The sequence below is a fragment of the Mobula birostris genome, chromosome 3 (assembly GCF_030028105.1).
Source record: "Mobula birostris isolate sMobBir1 chromosome 3, sMobBir1.hap1, whole genome shotgun sequence".
Lineage (NCBI taxonomy): Eukaryota > Metazoa > Chordata > Chondrichthyes > Myliobatiformes > Myliobatidae > Mobula > Mobula birostris.
The window spans coordinates 14,632,158-14,659,072 of record NC_092372.1 but is presented as its reverse complement, the minus strand read 5'-3'; the positions used below and the strand labels follow the sequence as shown (position 1 = coordinate 14,659,072).

At 41.9% G+C, this 26,915-nt stretch overlaps 1 protein-coding gene across 4 annotated transcripts in view; it reads left to right on the top strand.

The window, feature by feature from the left end:
* The window catches only part of atp8b1 (ATPase phospholipid transporting 8B1), a 184,079-nt gene that overhangs the window by 96,030 nt on the left and 61,134 nt on the right, over positions 1 to 26,915 (top strand). For all 4 annotated transcript variants that reach the window (XM_072251748.1, XM_072251746.1, XM_072251747.1 and 1 more), the window contains exons 2-6: positions 8,395 to 8,583; positions 15,266 to 15,357; positions 16,983 to 17,096; positions 20,027 to 20,125; positions 26,506 to 26,567. In XM_072251748.1, coding sequence (XP_072107849.1) covers positions 8,409 to 8,583; positions 15,266 to 15,357; positions 16,983 to 17,096; positions 20,027 to 20,125; positions 26,506 to 26,567 — 542 coding nt within the window. In that variant the 5' untranslated portion in view covers positions 8,395 to 8,408. The remainder of the gene's footprint in view (positions 1 to 8,394; positions 8,584 to 15,265; positions 15,358 to 16,982; positions 17,097 to 20,026; positions 20,126 to 26,505; positions 26,568 to 26,915) is intronic.

Below are 26,915 nucleotides of genomic sequence, written 5' to 3'. Positions count from 1 at the left end.
CTCATTTATTATTAAAGCAAACCTCTTAGGGTGATTTTTAGTTAAAAGATATAATCAATTTAAATGCAGACTGAATAAATGTCCTGTAATGAGAACATGTAATCATTGAGTCCATCACGGGTAAAGCCCTCTCAACCATTGAGCACATCTACATGAAACACTGTTGCAGAAAAGCAACATCCATCATCAGGGAACCTCACCACCCCACGCCAAGCTCTCTTCTCATTGTTGCTATCAGGAAGAAGATACAGGAGCCTCAGGACTCTCACCACCAGGTTCAGAAACAATTATTACCCCTCAAGCATCAGCTTCTGAACCAGAGGGGATAACTTCACTCAACTTCTCTTGCCCCATCATTGAAATGTTCCCACAACCAAAGGGCTTACTTTCAAGGACTCTTCATCTTATGTTCTCAATATTTATTGCTTAATTATTATTATTATTTCCGTTTTATATTTGCACAGTTTGCTGTCTTTTGTGCTTTGGTTGTTTGTCCGTCATGTTAAGTTCTGTCTTTCATCGATTCTATTGTGTTTCCTGTATTTACTGTGAATGCCCACAAGAAAGTGAATCTCAGGGTTGAATATGGTGACATATATGAACTTTGATCATTCACTTTGAACTTGAAGAGAACTACATATATGATAGTAGTACAGTCAGATATGTTCTCCTCAGGAGATCGTCTATTTATGGGCTCTCATGTAGCTGAAGAGGCCAATCTGGGGTCCACATATTCTGGTGCAGAGTAGGCAGGAGTAAGTGGTGGCTGTGGTTTGTGGTTAGCTTTTTAGTTCTTCAGTCTCTGCTTTTGCTCTACAGCACAGTGGAGGTCGATCTCATGCAACTCAGCTCCATCTTGAACAGATTTCCTCCAGGTGTATCTATTGAGTGCCATGTCTTCCAGTTTTTAGATGTCATGTTGAATTGCTCCAAAGTGATTTTGACGTTATCTTTTAACTAAATCCAAGACTGCGTAATTTTTTTTGCTATTTGCGGTTTGGCCATAGGAACTCATCTGACTGTCTCCAAGTGTTTGGGTGATTGGTAGGACTTGGTGGAAGTTGAAGAAGATCTGAGGAGAATTTAAACATAAAGTGAGCAGCTGAAGATCTGCATGGACTCCATGGACTGATCCATCCTTTCTCCATGATCAATTCCTCCATGAGTCTATATTGTTCAAATATATTAACTAAGACCTGGATTTTCTATCTGACAGGGACTGGGACAACCCCAGGCTTAGTATTTCCATTAGACATAGGATCGAATAAGACCAATCTGTCTACTCCACCATTCCAACATGTCTGATTTATTATCTCTCTCAACACCATTCTCCTGCCTTCTCCCTGTAACCTTAGGCACCCTTAGTATTCAGGAACCTATCCTCACTTTCAATACACTCAATGACTTGGTCTGCGGCAATGAATTCCACAGATCTGCCACCCTCTGGCTAAAGAAGTTCCTCCTCACCTATGTTCATCGTTGTATTCTGAGGCTGCGCCCTCTGGTCCCAGACACCCCCACTGTAGGAAACATCCTCTTCACATCCACTCTATCTAGATCTTTCAACATTCGATAGGTTTCAATTAGATTTCATCCCACCCCCCAGTTCTTCTCAGCTCTAGCGAGTGCAGGCCTGGTTTAGAAAGTATGCATTATGATCAGAGATTAAGGGAGCTAGGGCTTTACTCTTTGGAGAGAAGGAGGATGAGAGGACACATGATAGAGGTGTACAAGATAATAAGACGAATAGATAGAGTGGATAGCCAGCGCCTCTTCCCCAGGGCACCACTGCTCAATACAAGAGGACATGGCTTTAAGGTAAGGGGTGGGAATTTCAAGGGGGATATTAGAGGAAGGTTTTTTACTCAGAGAATGGTTGGTGTGTGGAATGCACTGCCTGAGTCAGTGGTGGAGGCAGATACACTAGTGAAGTTTAAGAGACTACTAGACAGGTATATGGAGGAATCTAAGGTGGGGGCTTATATGGGAGGCAGGGTTTGAGGGTCGGCACAACATTGTGGGCCGAAGGGCCTGTACTGTGCTGTACTATTCTATGTTCTATGTAGGCCCAGAGCTGTCAAATGCTTCTTACACATTAACCCTTTCGATCCCGAAGGAGTAATTTTTAAATTCAGGATTGCATATTTTATCCTGTTTGAGGTTTGTCGCAGGAAATTATGCCACTGCCTCCAAATGAGAGGACAAGTGGTAGAATTTGGTGGGGGTTGATGAGAAGTCTGGGGAGAATTTAAACAAGTGATTACTGATGTTCCACATGGATTCGATGGTCTGATCCATCCTTTCTCCATGCTGTATCCTTATGATGTTATCTTGCCGAAATTAATTAACTGAGATTTCTATCTAAAAGGGATTAGATCAACCCCCAGGCTTCGTATTTCATTTTAGAACATTAAATGTCTGTTATACTGCACGGAAACAGGCTGTTCAGCCCATCTCATTCATGCTGGTCAAGTCACCTATAAACTCTAATACCATTTACCTCTGTTCAGTCTATATCCCTCCTAATCAGGGATTCCCAACCTGGGGTCCATGGACCTCTCAGTTATCCATGGCATAAAAAGGTTGGGAACCCCCTGTCATAGATGCTGTCTGACCTGCTGAGTTACTCCAGCATGTTTTGTGTATTACTCTGGATTTCCAGCATCTGCAGAATCTCTTGTGATAATGTATCCCTCTAAACCTTGTCCATCCAGGTTCCTATCCAAATATTTTTAAACATTGTAATTTTATGGGCCTCTATTACCTCATCCTCCTTCTGTCAGCTTGTTCCATGTATCCACCACCCCCTTTAAGGAAAGTTGTTCTCCCCCCCACCACTTCGATCCCTTTTAAATCTTTCCATTAAACTTTTCTGCTCTGGTTTTAGACTCCCCTACCCTGAGGGATAAAAAAAAACTGACCATTCACCTTTTCTAGGCCCCTCATAATTTAATAACCTGCATAAAGCCACCCTCAGCTTGAATCAGTCTGGCCTTTTCCTCCTGATCTCTCTCATTAGCAAGGCATTTAGCCCACAGAACTGCCACTCTCTGCATTTTTTTTCATTCTTCATACCATTTTCTATAAACTCAAGAGACTGTAGCATGTGAAAACCCCAGGAGATGAGCAGTTTCTGAGATACTCTAACACCCCTGTCTAGTACCAACAATTATTCCACAGTCAAAGTCACTGAGATGACAATTCTTCCCCATTCTGATATTTAGTCTAAACAACAATTGATCCTCTTGACCATGTCTACATGCTTTTATGCGTTGAGTTGCTGCCACATGACTGGCTGATTATATAACAAGCAAGTGTACAGGTGTACCTAATAAAGTGGCCACTGAGTTAATGGACAGATCCCAAACCCGATGTTGCATCCCTTGTTCTCACAAAGTTGCAGGGTATCTGTTACTTAATTTGCTAAACTGTGATGTGAAGTGTGACTGTCTGACAGAGTCATCTTGCTGTTGTTCGTAGTTGTTTGAAACTGTGATCACTGCTTTTAGCTGCTCTAACCCACTTAGTTCAATTTGTTCACTAACTGTTTCAAATCCTATAAACCTCAACTTAATTTCACAGGGTTTCAAAGGTTTTTCACATCGTTGATGTCTTGCAACAACTAGTTTCATGGAATTACTAGTAACTGTGAATGCATTACTTATTTTTTGTCATTCTCCGATGTAGGATTTCAAACCTGTCAAAGCTTTTGGGATCTATTTCCTTTTTTTTCATCCTTTGGAGCAAAGGACGATGAGAGGTGATTTGATAGAGATGTACAAGATGATGAGCATGAATTGAGTGGACAGTCAGAGACATTTTCCGAGTGTTGAACTGCCAGGGACATAAATTTAAGGTGATTGGAGGAAATGTAAAGGGGGATGTTAGCGGTAAGTTCTTTACACAGAGAGTGGTGGATACGTTGGGGTGATGGGGCAGATGCATTAGACAAATTTCAGAAACTCCAAGATAGACAAATGGATGATAGGAAAATGGAGGGTTGTGTAGAAGGGAAGGGTTATATTGATCTTAGAGTAGGTTAAAAGGTCGTCACAACATTGTGGGCCAAAGCACCTGCACTGTGCTGTAGTATTCTGTGAGACCCACATTAGTGATGCATTATTGTTTGTTGTATAACATAATGCAAGCCTTGTTGACATGTGAGTTTATTTGGGTCAAAGGGTAATAAAAGATTAGCTTTATTTGTCACGTGCACACTGAAACATACAGAGAAATGCATTATTTTGTGTCAGTGACCCAACATAGCCTGAGGATGTGCTGAGGCAGCCCGCAAATTTCGCCATGCTTCCTGCGGCAACGTAACAATGCCACAATTTCCTAACCCTAAGCATGCGTACTTGGAATGTGCGATGTAAGTAGAGCACCCGGAGGACACCCACGCGGTCACGATGAGAACATACAGTCTCCTTACAGACAGTAGTGGGAATTGAACCCCACACTACTGTGCTACCCCCTGTCGTCTTGAAGCAGAGAAGCTGCTTTTGAAATAGTCCAGTACTTATTTAGGTTTATTTATCATCCACAATCCCAAACAGGCTCCTTGACCTGGAGACACAAGAGAATGGTAGTGATCTGGAGCAAGGTGCTGGAGGATCAGCAGGACTGGCAACATCTGTGGAGGGAATCAGAATCCAGTTTAATCTCGCTGGTTTATTCATTTATTTGATCATATAGAGCAAGGGTTCCAACCTTTTTTATGCCAGAGACCAATATCATTAAGCAAGGGGTCTCAAAATTTTAGAGATATAAGTGGAACAGGCCCTTCCAGCCCCATTTAACCCTAACTTAATCATGGGACAATTTACAATCACCAATTAAGCTATCAACTGGTACGGCTTTCGACTGTGAGAAGAAACAGGAGCACCTGGAGGAAACCCACGTGAAATTTGTTGTTTTGCAGCAGCGGTACAGTGCAATACATAATTTAAAAAATGCTATAAATTCCAATAATAAATATTTCTATACTGTAAGTAATGCAAAAAGAGAGAAGAAAAAATGGGGACGTAGTATACGTAGCTCCATTGTCCATTCTGAAATCTGATGGTGGAGGGGAAGAAGCTGTTCCTAAAACATTGAGTGTGTGTCTTGATGCTCTGTGCTCCTCTCTGATGGTAGCAATGAGAGGACGGCATGTTCAGGCTGATAGGGGTCCTTAATGATGGATTCTACCCCTTTGAGTTATCATCTTTTGAAGGTGTCCTTGATGCTGCAGAGGCTGGTGCCTATGACAGACCTGGCTGAGTTTGTAACTTTCTGCAGCTTTTTCTGGTCCTGTGCAGTGGCCCCTCCAGACCAGGTGGTGATGCAACCAGTTAGAATGCTCTCCACAGTACAACGTATGATGGTATTGGGTTTGCTGACCGCGATGTTCTGAACTCAAATGAAAACCTTTAGCCCTATCCAATGTAAATAGTGCAATAAGGGAGGTTATACTGTAACTACACAATCTTCAAAGGCTAGCTCACTTTCCTGTTTATCCACCACAGTAAGTTTGGCTGCCAATACCAACTATTTGAGTATTGGGTTCCCCCGCCACATCCTACCAAAGAGAAGATGCTACCAGCTACAAAGTATTTTAAACACAGTTCATTTACTTTTGGTCATGCACATTTAAATTCAAACAACATTCTATTAACAAGTTGCAGACAAACCAGTTGTCCAAACAGAAATGGAAGGGAGAGGAATGGATTCTAGTTCACCCTGTCCTTCAATGTTCTTTAGCCATTCCTAATAAGTCTGAACTGTTGACTACACTTGTACTGTTTCTCTGCCACATGGGTGACTTCACACACGTAAAATATTTTTTTTTCAAATACCTTTCAACACAAACAGTGTCAAAGCTTCTGAAGACAGAGTTCCCAGGTGTCCAGAATTAAATACTGTGAAGCCTATTCCTTCAGTACACAAACCTTCCAACTTATTAATAAATCAGCTAATGATATGCTATGTGATCATTTCAATCTAGTCTTCAAACTTCATTGAACTAAACAACTTAGTTGCTGTTGTCTAGTTTGAAACAAGCCAAGTTAAATAACCCATTGTCTTGTATTGCACCTCTTCAGCAGTTAACACGGGTGCTGTGACTATGATCCTGTGTTGTAGACAGTGCTTGTCCGCAAAGCTGTCTTTTAACTTCAAACTGATTACTGCTTGCCATTTACCATAAGAACTGAAGACTGGCTCCTATTTATGACCAGAAGTAAAGAAAGAATATTGGTTGAAAGTACAATTTTTTCAAAAACACTGTTTGATCTTTACAAGTATATAGAAAACTGAACTCGGAGATGTTGTGTCCTTTATATTTATACATACTGTGGGTTTAACAATAAAGAATCATCTTCTGGAATAACTAGAACTTTTATTTACAACAACAAAACCAAACTACGTTTTTACCAAGCCATGTTCCAGATCATTCTAACATTTCTGTGCATGCTCAGAACTCTCTCCAATCACGTTCAGACACGTCATATCACCACAGGAGAAATAAAACAAAGGCCCCCTGGTCCAGGACAGTGACTATCTATCACAAAGTTACATGGTACAAGTCAACAGTTGATATTTGGAGTTGAGACCCTTCATCTGGACTCATCCAGACGAATGATCTGAAATAAGAACTTGAGGGGCAACTTTTTTTTACACAATGGGCAACCTCTATATGTGATGAGCAATCAGCAGATGTGTTTGAGGCAGGTGTAACCACCTTTGGAAAGACAGTTGGACATGTACGGGGATAGGGTAGGTTGAGAAGTGTATGGGCCACACACTGGAAAATAGCACTGGGCTGGATAGGATATCCTCATCAGCATGGATTAGTTAGGCTGAAGAGCTGTCTTGTAACTCTGTGACCCAAAATCGACTGTCCTTTTTTCTCCATAGATGCTGCCCCCTGGGTTCCTCCAGCACTTGTGTGTGTCTCTTCCTTTCCCAGAGCAGTTCAGAGTGGAGCAGATGTAATTTTTATGACTATCTAAGGCCAACTCTATTAATAATAAATTTCAACTCCAAGTTCACTTGGAAATTACATTTCCAGCTGCTATAGAGGGGATCTGAACTCTTGCCCTTGGATCAACACAACAGGTCAAGTAACTTAATCAATGCATGGCCTTCCCATTTAACCACTATAATTGAGTAATTTCGTAAAAAAAGAATGTATTATTTCCAATAATACTGGAGTTTCTTCAAATAGCTGCCTACTACACCAGTGGATCTATTTGCAAGAGTGACCATGCTCAAGGACAGCTTCCACCCACTGTTCTAAGACTACTGAATGGTTCCCTCATACAAAAAGGCAGAGTCTTCACCTTATAATCAACCTTGTTATTGTCCAGGCTGCCTTGCACTTTCTCTAGTTTTTGCACTGTTATGCACTACCTTGATGTTCCTTTAAGTTGTTATAGCTGGGAGTGGTAGTGGGGATAAGCTCCCACTCCCCATTAAATGCTCCCAACAGCGTGCTTCTCAGATAGCCTCTGACAACCAAGACCAGCTCCTGGCATTCAAGTGTGGCTTAGTTTCTAAGCCCAGGGGAACAGTTTCTACTGATAGGAGAAGGGGTAAAGCCAGCTTACTGGCGCCGTAAAACCAGTCACTTTGGGCAGAAAGCCTTTTGCATGTTATTATTGTCCCTGCCTCTACCAGCAACTCTGACAGCTTTAAGCAGCATGGTAGCATATTAGTACAGCACTTTACAGTTCCAGCCACCTGCGTTCATTTTCCACCGCTGTCTGCAAGGAGCTTGTACATTCTCCCCATGACTGCATAGGTTTCCTCCAGGTGCTCCGGTTTCCTCCCATAGTCCAAAGATGTACCAGTTAATAGGTCATTGTAAATTGTCCCATGATTGGGCTAGGATTTAATTGAAGGTTGCTGAGCCTTGCGGCTCAAAGGGTTGTAAGGGCCTATTAGAACATAGAACATAGAAATCTACAGCACGTTACAGGCCCTTCGGCCCACAATGTTGTGCCGACCGTATAACCTACTCTAGAAACTGACTAGAATTTCCCTACTGCATCACCCTGTATTTATCTAAGCTCCATGTACCTATCTAAGAATCTTGTAAAAGACTTTTAAAAGAATTTTAAAAGACTTTTAAAGTCTCTTAAAATTCTGTGCTGTCTCTCAATAAATACATACAGTTAAATGATGTTCCAATGGAGAAAACAAAAGGGGTTCGGAAGAGATGTAGTCAGTCATCTCAAAGTGTCAAAGGAATGACCATTGACTATGTGGTCAAATTTTTTTTGTTAATAGTATTGATGGTTTGTAAGATGCTGATGGTTTAGTGAACATTTTTTGTAATTTCCTTCCATCACTTGCTTGTAAAAGTGGCAACCCTATTGGTACCTTTCTTGCTGACTTTGACTTCTGTTTCAGAGGCCACCAAGGTGATGAGTACCGACGGACTGTCCAGCTTCAGCGAAGATGAGCGAGGGTATGATGATGTGGTTCCGTACAGCGATGACGAGACGGACAATGAACTGGATAGTTCCAATGAAAGACTGAACGATATAGAACAGAACGAAATTGTCCAGCAAGATCCTGATCGGCGGCAGTTGAAAAATGGTGAGTCTGAATCGCAAACAATCATTTCAGACTAAGGCAAAAAATCAAATTGATATGTGAGGTATTAGATCACTGTCTTGTGACTCCTTAGAGAGCCTAGAACATAAAATTAGAACATAAGACATAGGAGCAGAATTAGGCCATTCAGCCCATTGATCTTCTCTCCCATTCCATCATGGCTAAATTTATTATTCCTTTCAACCCCATTCTCCTGTCTTCTCCCCATAACCTTTAACATCCTTACTAATCAAGAACCTATCAACCTCTACTTAAATATACCCAATGACTTGGCCTCCACAGTGCCTGTGGCAACAAATTCCACAGGTTCACCACCTTCTGGATAAAGAAGTTCCTCTCCATCTCTGTTCTAAATGCATGTCCCTCTATTCTGAGGCTGTGCCCTATGGTCCTAGACTCTCTCACTGTTGGAAATATCCTCTCCACATCCACTCTATCTAGGCCTTTCAGTATTCAATATGTTTCAATGACATCCCCCTTCATTCTTCTAAACTCCAGTGAGGACAGACCCAAAGCTATCAAATGCTCCTCATATGTTAACCCTTTCATTCCCAGAATAATATTCATGAACCTCCTCTGGACCCTCTCCACTCCAGCACATCTACAATGATAGGCCATGAGACCTCAAGATATAGAAGCAGATTAGGCTATTCGTCCCATCAATATGCTCTGCTATTACATCATGACTGATTTATTATTCCTCTCAACCCCATTCTCCTGCCTTCTCCCTGTAACCTTTGACACCTTTGTTAATTAAGTACCTATCAAGCTCCACTTTAATATACCCAATGACTTGGCCTCCACAACTGTCTGTGGCAATGAATTCCACAGATTTACCACCCTCTGACTAAAGAAATTCCTTTATATCTTTGTTCTAAAGGGACGTCCTTACATTCTGAGCTGTGCCCTCTGATTTGAGACTCATCCACTTGATGGGCTGAATGGCCTAATTCTGCTCCTATGACTTATGGTCTAATATTATCTTGTTCTAGTTTTTGTAAGGAGTCACAATTGAAGTAGGATTTTCAATTATATGAAATTGCTTTGGGGAAAATTGATTGGAAGGTTTGAAACTCTGAGTTGTGAATTTAATCCATCAAAGAAAAATGATTGCATTCAAAATAAGCTAGCAACTTGCAAATACTTTGGCTCTTGGAAATAATTTCTCAGAAGCAAGGTAAGTTCCAAGTGCCAGGAAGAGCAAATTGGTGGAAGAACTGAGTGGGTTAAGCAGCCTCTGGATGCCTTGTATCAGGATTGAGTGCATCAAGGGTAGATGGCCAATGAGAGGGTTAACGTATGAGAAGGGCTTGATGGTTCTGTGCCTGTACTCGCTGGAGTTTAGAAGAATGCGGGTGGGAAAGTCTCATTGAATCCTATTGAATTTTGGTAGGCCTAGATTGCATGGACATGGAGAGGATGTTTCCCTTCATGTGGGAGTCTAGGATCAGAGGACACAGCCTGAGAATATATGGATTACTTTACTTCATACTTTATTGTCACCAAACAATTGATACTAGAACGTACAATCATCGCAGCGATATTTGATTCTGCGCTTCCCGCTCCCTGGATTACAAATCGATAGTAAATATTAAAAATTTAAATTATAAATCATAAACAGAAAATAGAAAAATGGAAAGTAAGGTAGTGCAAAAAAACTGAGAGGCAGGTCCAGATATTTGGAGGGTACGGACCAGATCCGGGTCAGGATCCGTTCAGCAGTCTTATCACAGTTGGAAAGAAGCTGTTCCCAAATCTGGCTGTATGAGTCTTCAAGCTCCTGAGCCTTCTCTCGGAGGGAAGAGGGACAAAAAGTGTGTTGGCTGGGTGGATCATGTCCTTGATTATCCTGGCAGCACTGCTCCGACAGCGTGCGGTATAAAGTGAGTCCAAGGACGGAAGATTGGTTTGTGTGATGTGCTGTGCTGTGTTCACAATCTTCTGCAGCTTCTCCCAGTCTTGGACAGGACAACTTCCATACCAGGTTGTGATACACCATAGAAGAATGCTCTCTACGGTGCATCTATAAAAATTAGTGAGGGTTTTAGGGGACGGGCCAAATTTCTTTAGTTTTCTCAGGAAGTAAAGGTACTGGTGGGCCTTCTTGGCAGTGGACTCTGTTTAGTTGGACATAGTCAGGTGATTTGTGATATTGACCCTAAGGAACTTAAAACTTTTGACCTGTTCCACTTGCGCACTACCGATGTAAATTGGGTCACGCGGTCCATTACTCCTTCTGAAATCAACAACCAATTCCTTCACCTTGCTGATGTTGAGGGATAGGTTATCGTCTTCGCACCATGCCACCAAGTTCTTAATTTCCTCTCTGTACTCAAACTCATCATTACCCGAGATACGGCCCATAATTGTTGTGTCATTAGTAAACTTATATACTGAGTTTGATGGAAACTTGGCTACACAATCATGGGTGTACAGTGAGTTCAGCAGGGGGCTGAGTACACAGCCTTGTGGGGCACCGGTGCTCAGAGTGATTTTAGAGGAGAGCTTGTCCCCTATTTTTACCGCTTGCCTTTAGATTAGCCTTTAGAACAGAGATAAGGAGGAATTTCTTTAGTCAGAGGGTGGTGAATCTGTGGAATTCAATGCCCCAGAAGGCCACTACTATTACCCTAACAGTGTATTCCACACATCTGCCACTCTCGGTGAAAAGAAAAAATAACTTTACCTCTGGTATCCCCCCATACTTTCCTCCATTCACCTTTGTACGTAAATTTTACACAAATTATACAAGACAGTGAAAAGAAAAAGACATTGGAGCAAAAAAAAAAGACACATTCCTACCCTTGCTGAATGTTTATAAATGCCATACTGTGTACACAAATATTCTGCAATTCACTGACCATATGGTCAGGTTTTGACAGCCCATTGCATAGGTTTCAGTGCTTCCAGTGACAGTAGTTTTGTGACTGCTGTCAGTGACCCGTGCTGAGATGGCCTCTCAGCTACACTGGGACACTGTCATTTGCTGGGAGTCAGGCTCCTAATGGAAATCTGCACTGGGAACTTGAGTAAGCACCATGACAAATGGGCCAGTATTGGCCAGGGAAGACCAACCCCTACCTTTTGCTTTAGGTGAAGCTGTTTACTTTAAACAAGAACATATTTAATGTTTCTATTAAACAAGAAAATCATGAACAGAATGGTGCATGTTAGCATCTGAGTAGCAGAGTTTTGAATGGCCTTAATTTTAAGTTATTTGAAATGTTGGTAATTCAGAAGTAGTGGAATAGCCAGGTGTAACAAAGTTCAAAATAAATTTCTTGTCAAAGTATACATATGACACCATATACAACCCTGAGATTCTTTTTCTTACAGATATAGTCAGTAAAACTATAGAATAATAACCATCCTCTGGGCTTCCCCCCTCCCCCTTTCTTTCTCCCTGGGCCTCCTGTCCCATGATCCTCTCATATCCCTTTTGCCAATCACCTGTCCAGCTCTTGGCTCCATCGCTCCCCCTCCTGTCTTCTCCTATCATTTTGGATCTCCCCCTCCCCCTCCCACTTTCAAATCTCTTACTAGCTCTTCCTTCAGTTAGTCCTGACGAAGGGTCTCGGCCTGAAACGTCGACTGTACCTCTTCCTAGAGATGCTGCCTGGCCTGCTGCGTTCACCAGCAACTTTGATGTGTGTTGCTTGAAATTCCAGCATCTGCAGATTTCCTCGTGTTTGCGAATAATAACCATAACAGGATCAATGAAAGGCTGCCCAACTTTGATGTTTAACCAGAGTGCAGAAGGCACGAATGGTGCAAATACAAAAATAAATAATAATAATAAATAAATAAGCAATAAATGTCAAGAACATGAGATGAACAGTTTTTGAACGCGAGCCCATTGGTTAAGGGAACAGTTGAAGTGGGGTAAGTGAAGATCCAAAACATCCTGGCTCAGTATCTGGGTCACCTGAGCTGGTGGGGGGTGGGGGGGGGAATATTTCATCTTTTCAACCACTTGTGAGGGCATTTCAGAATCAGGTTTAGTATTACTAATGTACAGAATGTCATGAAATTTATTGCATTATAGCAGCAGTAGAATGCAATACATTTTAATAATCACAATAAACAAACGTTGAGTGTGGAACTTCAGGCTCTTCTACCTCCTCCTGCTGGTAGTAAGGAGAAGTACTGTTTGAAGATGGGTTGAGAGAGCTAGGGCTTTTCTCTTTGGAGTGAAGGAGAATGGATAGTGAGGGTCCTTCAGGACGGATGCTGCCGCCGTGAGGCACCGGCTTTTGAAGACGTTCTCCTTTATCTGTTTTAGATGTTTTAATGCAGAAAGGAGGATTTGAAATAAAAACGACAAAATGAAATTAAAAAAGAAACACAGTTCCTGCAGTTACAATCCCAGTTTAATTTTGGACCACACCCTTGTTACGTATGCAGTATGAAAATAAAACAAAATCTGTACGGCAGTGGCAATTATTTGGCGCACACAAGCTTAACTTCCAAACACATATAGGGTAGACCCTGAAATGAGTTCTCCTGCTCATAGAGGCCAATAAGGAATGTCACCCCATCATGCAATCCAACGCTGATAAGTTTTACTCGCGAAAATCTTTCCTCACCAAACCTGAGGAAAGCACTCAAACTTTGTTCTCTCTAGAACACATCAACACTTCGTTCTACTCCACCCATGCAAAATGACATAACCATTTTCTCTTTAGCAATAAAAGAAATGATATTCAATAGTCACCTAGTTACATATGCATACTTCGTACTTTGAGCTTTGAGTGTTACATTGAGAATTGGAGTGATTGTGGACTGGTAGTGATGGGACGGGTAAGAAGGAAAGGGTAAGGTTGAAAGGGGAGGGAGGTCGGGAAGATCTCATGGCATACATTACTGTGCAAAAGTCTTAGGCACAGATATATATAGCTAGGGTGCCTAAGACTTTTGCACAGTGCTGTATTTGTCAACTTGGAGCGGAGACTGAGTTTGTAAATCTGGCAGGAGCAAAGGATCTTTAGAATACAGTCGGTCCTCCTTAACCGCAAGGGATTGGTTCCGGGACCCCTTGCGGATACCAAAAAATGCAGATGCTCTAGCCCCTTATTCAACCTGTCCCAATGCGGTGGATCTTAGGACCCAGTGGAACTCCGGACCTCATTTAACCTGTCTCAGTACAGTGGACATTAGGACCCGGCGGCAGAGCTCTGAATCCGCAGTGTTTGTGTTCACGAAAATAATCACGATCACGATTAAAAATAAAGTGGAAATGATAAAGCGGTCAGGAAGAGGTGAAACGCCCTTGGTCATTGGAAAAGCGTTAGGCTTCAGTCGATCAACAATGGGAACAATTTTTAAGGACAAAGTGAGAAAGGCCCTGCCCCGATGAAAGCTAAAATTATTACTAAGCAACGCAGTGGTTTAATTATTGGGTTTTGGGGTTTTGGGTTTTTGATCCTCCACATCAATGCGGCACAGATGGAGAGTGCTCTCGGGAACGATCTGTCACTGGATCAAACTCGGGAATTTCCGTTCCCGAGCCTGGCTCTGAAACATAACGTTTCTTAAGTGTTTTATATGCATAGAAAGGCAAAATATATACTCTATATTAAGACAAGCGTTTGACTAACTGACACTAAATAATACTGGGTGTACCTGTTCCGACTTACTTAGTAAGAGAACTTTCGTTTTTTTTCCGATCCTGATCCAGGATAACCTACACACATCCTCCCATATACTTTAAATCATCTCTAGATTACTTATAATACCTAATACAATGTAAATGCTATGTAAAATAGTTGTTATACTGCATTGTTTGGGGAATAATACCAAGAAAAAAAAGTCTGTACATGGTCAAACAACAAGTGCTGGAAGAGCACTTCTGGGTTTTCTTGATTCATGGTTGGTTGAATTCGCGCATGCGGAACTCGCGGATAAGGAGGGTGGAGTGCCGGGGAAGGGTGTGGGACAGGTGGCAGAGAAGCATTGCCAGGGGCAGGGAGTGTGGCTTGGGTGTACACACCCAGCACTGAGCCACCAGACAAGGTCATTTGATTCCAAACAATCGGTTTATTGATCATTACAGAATGTCTCTCTGGTGCTTTCCACTCCCTCCCCTCTCCCTTCCCCTTCCCACTCTCAGTCCACAATGGAGACCTATATCATCACTCACAAATGCCATTTTTTTTGTGGCAGTAGTACTGTGCAATACATAAAATCTTAAACACCCTAGCTATATATATGTGCCTCAGACTTCTGCAAAATACTGTAGTTACTAATGATTAATAAAGAAAATGGGGCATAAACCATTTGATGAATCCTGATTATTCAGATAATTTAGACTCTCCTTCAAAAATTCCTCAACTCGTATTGTCAGTGTTATTTAATTTTCCATTTGCACAATTTGTCTTTTGCACATTGGCTATTCATCCTTTTTTGCTTATGTGTATTTATATTGTATTCCTTTATTTTCTTGTAAGTGACTGAAGAAAATGTATTTTAAGGTAGTATATGGTAACATATATGTAGTTTCAGAATAAATTTACTTTGACTCTGATTATAACAGATTTATTTTGAACTTATTTTACTGAATAATCTAAGAGCTGAGCAAAGCCAAGCTAACATCATGAAGATGAAAGCAAAAGATCTGGATATTTCAATTCTTTTTCAATCCTAGTCATTTTCCCTTCTGTTTCAGAGTACACATGGAAAGTCAAAGCAAATGACCGAAACTTTTACGATCAGTTCACTGTCAGGAAATTTGGCTGCTTTAGAGAAAGCAAATACTCGGTGAGTATTCTTTATTGATAGAGTTGAAGATAAACTGAACATCAGTTTCTCTAACCTGGTCATTTCTACCCCCTTCCTCTTCTCTTCTATTCCCCACTTTGGCTCCCTCCTTACCTCTTCTCCTCACTGCCTATCACCTCCCATGGAAGCTCTCCTCCTTCACTTTCTCCCATGGTCCACTCTCCTCTTCTATCAGGTTCCTTCTTCTTCAGCCCTTTACCTTTTCCACCTATCACCTCCCAGCTTCTCACTTCATTTCCCACCTCCCTCCATCTTTCCCTATCACCTTGCAGCCTGTACTTCCCTTCCTGGCTTCTTCCCCTTGGCTTTTAGTCATAGTCATAGTCATAGTCATACTTTATTGATCCCGAGGGAAATTGGTTTTCAGTCCTGTAGAAGGCTCCTGTTGAAATGTCAACTGTTTATTTCTTTCAAAAGATGCTGTCTGGCCTGCTGAGTTTCTCCAGCATGTTGTGTGTGTTAATCTGGATTCCAGCATCTGCAGAATTTTGTGTTCCTCATGGGTCGATGTTGTTTGCAGAAGGATGGTTTTCATGTACCTTGAAGCATCATTATTATCTCTGCATTTTCCTTGGTTTTCAGAGAGAAGGATTGTTATTTTGCATTCCTTCCCAAAATATTGGGGTGTTCCTAACCAATTCACTGTTTTTCACTTATTTTAAAGTATATTCTTGCATGTTCGAGAACATGACAGATCCATGCACAGCAAGCTCCCAACAAGGAGAAATGTGCTGCTCTGACTTAAATTTTGAAGATTAATAACTGAATATGACAACAGAGCGAACACTCTACAACCTGAAAGTGGCTTCGTCCTGGCAGCAGAGGAGGCTGTGGTCTGATATGTTGGAATGGGAATGGAATCAAAGTGGTTGGCCACTGGAAAATCCTGTCTGTTGTGGATGGAACAGAACTAATGACTTCCCTGCTTTTTGTCAAAATCATTCCAGGGAATCTTTAAAGTCCATCTGAGAAAGCAGATTGGGCCTTTGTTGTGAGCTCATCTGAAAAACAGCAGCTCAGAAAGCATCCCCTTGGCTCTACCGGAACGTCCACGAAGAATTTCAGTCTTGTGGCTCTAGACTGGGATTTGAATATGTTTAATTTTGAAGTTCGGCACTATTTAGCCCAAATTCACCTCTGAGATTGGAGAGAATATATAAAGCTGGCAAATATTTGTATCCACCTTCTGACTTCAGGAAATCTTCCAGCAGACGGTTAATCTGATAACCATTCTAGTTATTCGCTCACCCCATCACTGGACAGAAATGTGAACACTTTAAACTACTTTTTATAATTTGTTTCTAGGCAGAACAACAGGTTGGCAGGACTAGATGGGTCAAAGGGCCTGTTTCTGTGCTGTAGTGATCTACCACCCTATTGCAGTAAATACATGCTGCTATTTATGTATTTTTGCACATTTTATTCCATGTCCGTACTTTAACCTTTAACTTTATTTTTATATAGTCCTTTATCCTTTACAATTATTGAATGTTATTTTTTTTTAACCCAACACACCAAAGCAAATTCCTAATACATGTAAATGTACTATATATGACGAATAAAGTTTATCCTGATATGTAACAGTTGTTTATTTCCCTTTCCAGGGGAATGCGATCCGAACATATAAATACAACTTTATCACCTTCCTACCGTTTAACCTGATGGAACAGTTCAAACGGGCGGCCAATGCCTACTTTCTGGCTCTCCTCATTCTGCAAGTAGGTATTCAAAACAAATCAGAATTCCCTGTATGAAAACACCTGTGAATGTTGTAAACCTTTCTTAGACCCAGTACGAAAAGGGGGAAAAAATGCAGTTTTAGACATAATTTAAAATATTCTATGTCGCTTAAATTATCGTTTACCACATTCTGCGCGTACTTGGACTATGTTCATTTTGTTCTCTGCGTTTCGGCAAAAAAGCAAATGTTTATTGTAAGTGGTGAGGTAAATCTTAGGCTTGCTATTGAAAATAAACTAACCTCAGCTGTTTGACCGATCGCTGTTGTTAGCATATAGAACCACTGTGAAATAAAAGAAAAATATTGGGAATAACCAGTTTATCTATCAGAATCTAAATTTGAAATCCAAGTGCAACTTTTGAGTCTATTTTCACAGACAGCATTAACTAAAAAAAGAAACCCACTTTTAATTTTGCTCATTTGTTTGGGCGTGGTGTATTTTGAGTTTTTTTTATATACGGAAGTTACCCACTACCTTCCGTTTGTTTTCTGAGCTTTCTGTAATTTCTCCCTTGGTCATTTGGCTAACTCAAGCTTTAATAGATAGAGTTATGGAATAGTGGACTAGACTCTGGGCCAAATGGCTTAATTCTTCCCCTTTATGTTTATGACCTTAATATCTATAGCAAGGATTCTTTACCTGGAGTCCACTGAACCCCTGGGAGAGGGGGAGGGTGTGTCCATAGATAGATTCCATGGGGTCTGTGAACTTTGATGGGAAAAAAATTTACAGACCTCGTGGTTCTTTTAGCTTAAGTTTCCTAATCAAATCTTGTTTATTGCACAACACCAAATCCAGAATTGCCTTTTTTCAAGTGGACTCAACCACAAGCAGCTCCGGAAAGCCATCTTGTGGGCATTCTACAAATTCCTTCTCTTGGGATGCAGTACCAACCTGATTTTTCCAATTTATTTGCAGATTGAAATCCCCCATGTGCATTGTAACGTTGCCCATGCTATATGCCTTTCTGTCTCCCATTGTAACATGTTTCGGTCACTGATCTGTTGTCTCCGTTTAGCTCGTGATTCAACTTGTTTGTTTCTATTTAGGTTCATAGGGAGGGTTTTAGAGACAGAGAGTAGTTAGGTTTACAGACATAGAAGTGGGGCAGTTAGGGGGTAGGCCAGCCGCTAGTACTCCATTCCACCTTTGAAGGCCAATCACAACATGGACAAATGACATCTGTGGACAAACGTCAGGCCGATAAAGGGAGTAGATAAAAACCCCTGGGTGATCTGAGGTCCATGCGGCAGGAGGTGTGAAGGCCAGTAACCCCCTAGGTGCACGAGTCTTGGTGCTCAGAGTTCGAAGCCTAGAGTTTGGGGTTCCAACATCAGCAGGTCTTGGGGATGATGTTGAGGATTGAAGCCAAAGGGTTGATCGAGGGTCCAGAAGTTGGTCCAACGATCTGGAAGAGGGGGCCGAGTGTAGTGCATGTAAGTTTGCTGATTATACCAAATTGAGTGGAAAAGCAAATTGTGCAGAAGATACGGAGAGTCTGCAGAGAGATATAGATAGGTTAACTGAGTGGGTAAGGGTCTGGCAGATGTAGTAAAATGTTGTGTTAAATGCAAGCGCACCCACTTTGGAAGGAAAATGAAAGAGCAGATTATTATTTAAATGGCAAAAAATTGCAGCATGCTGCTGTGCAGAGGGACTTGGGAGTACTTGTGCGTGTATCACAGAAGGTTGGTTTGCAGGTGCAGCAGGTTATCAAGGCAAATGGAATATTGGCCTTCATTGCTAGAGGGATTGAATTTAAGAGCAGGGAGGTTATGCTGAAACTGTACAGGGCTCTGGTGAGGCCGCACCTAGAGTACTGCGTGCAGTTCTGGTCTCCTTACTTGAAGAAGGATATACTGGCTTTGGAGGCAGTAGGTTCAAAGGAAGTTTACCAGGTTGATTCCAGAGATGAGAGGGTTAGACTTTGAGGAGAGATTGAGTTGCCTGGGACTGTACTCGCTGGAATTCAGAAGAATGAGAGGAGATCTTACAGAAGCCTAAAAAATTATGAATAAGATAGAGGCAGGAAAGCTGTTTCCACTGGTAGGTGAGACTAGAACTAAGGGACATAGCCTCAAGATTCGGGGGAGTAGGTTTAGAACAGAGATGAGGAAGAACTGCTTTTCCCAGAGAGTGCTGAATCTGTGGAATTCTCTGCCCAATGAAGCAGTGGAAGCTACCTCAGCAAATATATTAAAAACAAGATTGGATAGATTTTTGCATAGTAGGGGAATTATGGGTTATGGGGAAAAGGCAGGTAGGTGGAGATGAGTCCGTGGCCAGATCAGCCATGATCTTATTAAATGGCGGAGCAGGCTCGACGGGCCAGATGGCCTACTCCTGCTTCTATTTCTTATGTTCCTATGTAAGTTGAGAGCTGATGCCCGTAGCCCTGAGTCTTGAGAGTCCACCGAGCAAGTTGGCGGCCAATATCTATGAATCCACTGGAGGCTGCAGGCCTGGCCTCTCCTGGGTTGGAACACTGTCTGTGTGAGTGGGTGAGAGAATATGAGGACAGGAGGGAGGAAAGGGGCTTGCCTTGCTGTTGTTCTTTTGTTGTTGTTGTTCCACTGATCACGGGGGACGTGCTATGCTGACGTTGGAACATGTGATGATGACCCCCAGCACAGCCTTGGGTTGAGTTGGTTGTTAGGGCAAATCCCTGTACGTTTCAATATACATATAATAAATAAATGAATCTGTATAGCTTATGACCTGTAAAACTTTGTTAATAGAACAGAAAATATTTCAAAATGAATTTTTCTTTGATATGCTTGACCACAAATTTGTATGGAAAAACCTTATTTCAACCAAAGAAGGCATTTGCCTAAATTTTGAAGTCTCCAAAGTTGGCAAAAAGCTTGCACCAGTGAAATAAATGAAATGTGTTTTCCTGCCTCCAGGCGATTCCACAGATCTCCACCTTGGCTTGGTACACTACACTTGTTCCTCTGCTGCTGGTGTTGGGAATAACAGCGGTCAAGGACCTGGTGGATGACATTGTAAGCATTTATTCTCTTTGCCCATTCACATGTTTAAACTCTGTCTGGAACTTTATACCTTTGATTTCTTTGCAGCAGATTACTTGAGCTTGTGAAGTTTATGTATTTAGCGATATATCGTTGAGTAGGCCCTTCGGGGCCTTCGAGCCACACCACCCCAGCAATCCCAAAACTCCGATTAATCCTAATTACAGGATAATTTACAGCGACCAATTAACCTACACGTGAACGTAACCTACTTTCAAACTGTGGGAGGAAACCGGAAGACCCGGGGAAAACCCACACGTTCCACAGGGACACACCCAAAACCATCAGATTTGAATCCAAACTCCAGAACGCTCTGAGCTATAATAGTGTTGCGCTAACTTTTTTATGTATTGTGCTGATACAAAACAGAAAATTTCATGACATAACAAAGATTCAAAATAAATATTTGTCACTATATACTACCCTGAGGTTCATTTTCTTGCAGGCATTCAGAATAGAACAAAGAAATATAATAAAATCTATTTTAAAAAAAAACCATACACAAAGACTAACAAGCAATCAATGCACAAAAGAAGACAAACTGTGTAAATGAAAAGAATAAAATAAAAAATAAATACATAAAGAAATATAACTGAGAACGTGAGTTGTAAAGTCCTTGAAAGTGAGCCCATAGATTGTGGAATCGGTTCAGAGTTAGGGTGAGTGAAGTTATCCACACCAGTCAAGGAGCCCGATGGTTATTCCTGAACCTGGTGGTGTGGGTCCTGAGGCACCTGTACCTCCTTCCTGATAATGACAGCGTGAACAGAACATGGTCTGGATGGTGGTGGTCTGTGATGATGGATGCTGCTCTCTTGTGGCAGTACTCCTTGTAAATGTGCTCAATGTGAGGAGAGCTTTTTCTGTGATGTCGCTGAATGGAAGTTTGTTATAAATTCCAGATGTTGGGGTCATAATGTGCTGGAACCAGTGGCAGAGAGACTTGAACTTGTGAAGCACAAATTCCAGAGCTAAAGGAGCTCTGGGAACTTTGCCCCAAATTTGTAAAGTTTGCAGAAGCAGCCATTGTTCACATGATCCCAACTAAACCAATGTGCATCGAGAGCTTTTCTGAATATCCGCTTCTTGGTCACTTTGCTGTCCGCGAGGTGGCTGTTTGTGTGATCTAAGTCAGTTGCTAAGAAAGAAATTTCTAGAAAAACCACCAAGGATGCCGGTAAAGTATTAAGCAAGAGATTTTGTGCAGTTTGAGCAGGGTAGTAATGTCTCGATTGCTGGTTGTGCCACATGCCAGTGAGGGTAATAGGATGATTTTGCAGATGAATACATGGCTGAAAATCTGGTGCAGGGGGCAGTTTTTCAGATTGATGGATCATTGAGTTCTCTTCTGGGGAAGGTATGACCTGTACAAGAAGGACACCTAAGCCCACGGGTGACTGATATCCTTCTAGGCAGAGCTCTGAGGGAGGGTTTAAACCAATTTGGTAGGGGAATGGGAACGGGAGTGATAGGGCTGAGGATGGGACAGTAGGTAGGCAAGTATACTCAATGTATAGTGAGACTGTGAGGAAGGACAGGCAAGTAATAGGGCAAAATTGCAGGATGAAAAGGTGTGGGTAGAACTGTTGTGAGTAGAGCTAAGAAACTGCAAAGGTAAAAGACCCTGTTGGGAGTTGAATACCGGCCTGCGAACAGTAACAAAGGTGTGGGCTACAGATTGCAACAAGACACAGAAAATGCATGTTAAAAAGGCAATGCTATGATAGTCATGGGGGATCTCAATATGCAGGTAAATTGGGAAAATCCAGTTGGTGCTGATTCCCAAGAGAGGGAATTTGCAGAATGCCAATGAGATGGCTTATAATATAAAAGAAGATACAAAAAAGTTGTTTTCAGATATATAAAGAGTAAAAGAGAGGGTGAATATTGGACCACTGGAATATTACGCTGGAGAGGTATTAATGGGGGACAAAGAAATGGCAGACAAATATTTTGCATCAGTCTTCATTGTGGAAGACACTAGCAAAATGCCAGAAATGTGGAAGTGACAGGGCAGAAGTGGGTATCATTGCTATTACTAAGGAGAAATTATTTAGGAAGTTGAAAAGCCTGAAGGTAGATAAGTCATCTGGACCTCATGGACTACACCACAGAGTTCTGAAAGAGGTAGCTGAAGAGATTGTGGAGGCATTAGTAATTCTCTTTCAAGAGTCAGTAGATTCTGGAATGGTTCTGCATGTGCTCAGTGGTAGGATCCATTTCCTAATCAGGAGCGGTGCTGTTAGGCTGGATATATAATTGCAAATTAATTAAAAGCATTGACATGAATGTTGTTACTATTTTGGCTCAATGTCAGAGGCTTGTCAGCTGGAGGAGTAGCTGGTTGCCAGAGAAGAGAACATTCTGGGTGTGACGACAGTTAATTAAACAAAGGAAATAAGAAATGAGCCAAAGTGTTAAATGCTGTCATTGCTTTGTTTCCCCATCAGAATTGGATGCCCGACAAATAATGTGGCACAGCAGAGACGATGGTCAAGGTAACACACAGAATACTGGAGGAAATCAGCAGGTCAGGCAGCAACTATGGAGTGGAATAAAAAGTCCATGTTTCGGACCGAGACCCTTCATCAGGATTTGACTGTATATTCCCCTCCGTAGATGCTGCCTGCCCTGCCAGGTTCCTCCAGCATTTTGTGTGTGTTGCTCTAGATTTCCAGTATCTCTGGTGTTTATGATTGGTCAAGGCCATGCTGAGAAGAACTGAGTGATATAAGCACGTACAAACTATTGTGTCTCGTTACAACTTCAAGTCACTCATGCATACTTTCCTCTGTTCCCAATGTCCTTATTAATGAGGTGGGATCTCATTGAAACCAACTGAACATTGGAAAGCTTTATAGATTGGACATAGGGTGTCTCCTGTAGTGTAAGAGTCCAAGACCAAATGGCAGAGCCTTGGGGTTAGAAGGACATCCCTTTAGAACAGAAATGAGAAGAAATTTCTTTAGCCAGAGGGCTGTGAATCTCTGGAATTCATTGCTACAGATGGCTGTGGAGGCCAAGTCATTGTGTATACAGTATTTAAAGCAGAGGTTGATAGATTCTTGGTTAGTAAGCACATCAAAAGTTACAGAGAGAAGGCAGGAGATTGGGGTTGAGAGGGAAAATATTTCAGCCATGATGCAATGGTAGAGCAGACTTGATGGGCCAAATGGCCTAACTCTGCTCCTGTCTTATGATAGTTTTCACCTACAGTGAATACGTGGGGTTTTTGGTACTGTCAAAAACAAGGGGAGAGTGGATTGAAGAAATAGCTAGTGTCAAAATATATGCTGAATGAAACACAGATTTGAAAAATGGTTCAAATCACAAAATATACCAGAGCTAAACACATACTTTCACATGCTTCAGAATAGATTCTTGTGCCATCTTTCCTAAAGTGGATGCGATTAGAGTGCAGGGATGCTCCCTCTTAAGTTACAAGTGGGCTCCTTACAACTGTTTGAAGTCAGTCAATTATGTGACTAGCTGTGTAAGGACGAACACCTTGAGTAAAGTTTAACCCCTTATCCCTGCACGGCCCGTTTTGCTATTGGCAGGTTCCAAAAAAAAATAGGTCCAAATGGTGGGGAGTTTTTTTGTGGAAAACTCTACAATTGACTAAACGATGAGCCTATGGACCAGCTTTCAAGGACTCTCCATTTCATGTTTTCAATATTTTATTGCTTATTTATTTATGAGGCGAGACCCGACGCAGAGTGAGAGATCGTTTCGCTGAACACCTACGCTCTGTCCGCCAGAGAAAGCAGGATCTCCCAGTGGCCACACATTTTAATTCCACGTCCCATTCCCATTCTGATATGTCTATCCACGGCCTCCTCTACTGTAAAGATGAAGCCACACTCAGGTTGGAGGAACAATACCTTATATTCCGTCTGGGTAGCCTCCAACCTGATGGCATGAACATTGACTTCTCAAACTTCCGCTAATGCCCCACCTCCCCCTCGTACCCCATCCGTTATTTATTTATATACACACATTCTTTTTCTCTCTCTCCTTTTTCTCCCTCTGTCCCTCTCACTATACCCCTTGCCCATCCTCTGGGTTTTTCCCTCCCTCCCCCTTTTCTTTCTCCCTGGGCCTCCTGTCCCATGATCCTCTCGTATCTCTTTTGTCAATCAACTGTCCAACTCTTGGCTCCATCCCTCCCCCTCCTGTCTTCTCCTATCATTTTGGATCTCCCCCTCCCCCTCCCACTTTCAAATCTCTTACTAGCTCTTCTTTCAATTAGTCCTGATGAAGGGTCTTGGCCCAAAACATTGACTGTACCTCTTCCTAGAGATGCTGCCTGGCCTGCTGCGTTCACCAGCAACTTTGATGTGTGTTGTTTGATTTTAATTTATCTGTTTTGTTCATTTTGATTTTTAAATAAAAGAAAAGTTGGTCCAAGAAGAGCCATCTTGGATTAAGGAAGCTGGATCCAATAAGGGTAAAGTTGAATAAGGTTGCATGTGGGAGGTTGAGGAATAAAATTTCCAAGAATAAAAGTGAACAGTTCGTAGAGTGAGGTTAGACTAGGTTAAACAAAACTGAGCTTCAGTTGGAAATGTATAATGTGGATTGGGACCCACAGATCCCAAGTTGAAGTTCAGGTTTATTGTTCATTCAAATATATATTATAGCCAAATGAAGCAATATTCCTCTGGATCAAGGTACAAAAAGCTGTACATATAACTCGCACACAACATATAAAATAATATTATCACAAAAAATTATCAAATAATAAAATATTCCAAAACATTGACATTCAGTATTTACAACACAAGTTTAAAAAGTAAACGGTATAACACTAGTGACACTTCATACGTGTTGAGACCTGGGTGGGGACATGGGAGTTCAGTAGTCTCAGGACTTGAGGGTAGAAGATGTTTCCCATCCTGACTGCTATAATATACTCTGCCTGTTCATAGGGGATCAAAGGGACTGTGGGTGGATGGGAGGGATCCTGAGGGGCCTGCTGATAAATTTCTCTGATGGGTTTACCACTTATGAGGTAGCAACCTGTGCATGGGCTAGAGGTGTCTTGGCTAAAACACAATTAAGAGTACGTTAATGATCAAGACTGGATTATTCTGGTTTACAAGTCACAAATTACAATGAGCCCATGGAATTATGGGAAAGTTACTTACGTGGATAGGGCGTTGGCTGATTGGCAGGAAACAGAGAGTGGGAATTAAGGGATCCTATTCCGGTTGGCTGCCGGTTACCAGTGGTGTTCCACAGGGGTCCTTGTTGGACATCAACGATTTGGATTATGGAATAGATGGCTTTGTGGCTAAGTTTGCTGATGATACAAAGATAGGTGGAGGGGCTGGTAGTGCTGAGGAAACAGAGAGTCTGCAGAGAGACTTGGATAGATTGGGAGAATGGGCAAAGAAGTGGCAAATGAAATACAATGTTGGAAAGTGAATGGTTATGTACTTTGGCAGAAAAAATAAACAGGCAGACTATTATTTAAATGGAGAGAGAATTCAAAGTTCTGAGATGCAATGGGACTTGGGAGTCCTCGTACAGGATACCCTGAAGGTTAACCTCCAGGTTGAGTTGGTAGTGAAGAAGGTGAATGCAATGTTGGCATTCGTTTCTAGAGGAATAGAGTATAGGAGCAGGGATGTGATGTTGAGGCTCTATAAGGTGCTGGTGAGACGTCAGTCGGAGTACTGTGGGCAGTTTTAGGCTCCTTGTTTAAGAAAGGATGTGCTGACGTTGGAGAGGGTACAGAGAAGATACACCAGAATGATTCCGGGAATGAGAAGATTAATATATGAGGAATGTTTGTCCACTCTTGGACTGTATTCCTTGGAGTTTAGAAGAATGAGGGGGGACCTCATAGTAACATTTCAAATGTTGAAAGGCATGGACAGAGTGGATGTGGCAAAGTTGTTTCCCATGATGGGGGAGTCTAGTACGAGAGGGCATGACTTAAGGATTGAAGGGTGCCCATTCAGAACAGAAATGCGAAGAAATTTTTGTAGTCAGAGGGTGGTGAATCTATGGAATTTGTTGCCACAGGTAGCAGTGGAGGCCAAGTCATTGGGTGTATTTAAGGCAGAGATTGATAGGTATCTGAGTAGCCAGGGCATCAAAGGTTATGGTGAGAAGGCGGGGCAGTGGGACTAAATGGGAGAATGGATGAGCTCATGACAAAATGGCGGAGCAGACTCGATGGGCTGAATGGCCGACTTCTGCTCCTTTGTCTTATGGTCTAATTCATAACCTCCAGAGCTTTACCAACTAAGACTCTTGCGTACAATAAACCATTCTCTGACTAATGAAGGAGCCATAATCTACAGTGAGCAATGTGACTGACAACTTTTCTTTTACTTCTTCAGGCAAGGCATAAAATGGACAAAATCATCAATAATCGGTTGTGTGATGTCCTACAGAATGGCAGGTATTATTATCAATTTCTAAATCTGGATGTTAAATTACTTTCCTACTTATTGTCCATTATGCCACTGGACTTTAGGGCAGCAGTGAAGGTCCTCCATCTCTGGTGGTGTTCAGGGCTTCCTTCATCATGTCGGTAGCTTCCTCTCAGTTTTCACTACTGTCAGTCAATTCTTGGTTGGAGACTCAGGAATACCATCGCATGCAGATATAGATGAGTTCTTCATTGCTGTTTCCAGAACAATTTTGTTTTACCAGTCACGGTTGTTAGCCTTGAGGTGAACCTCCAAATCTGGAAGACTGGTAGACCACTCTTAGGCTGACCACTACTCTTTGACCTGTTTGGCATGAG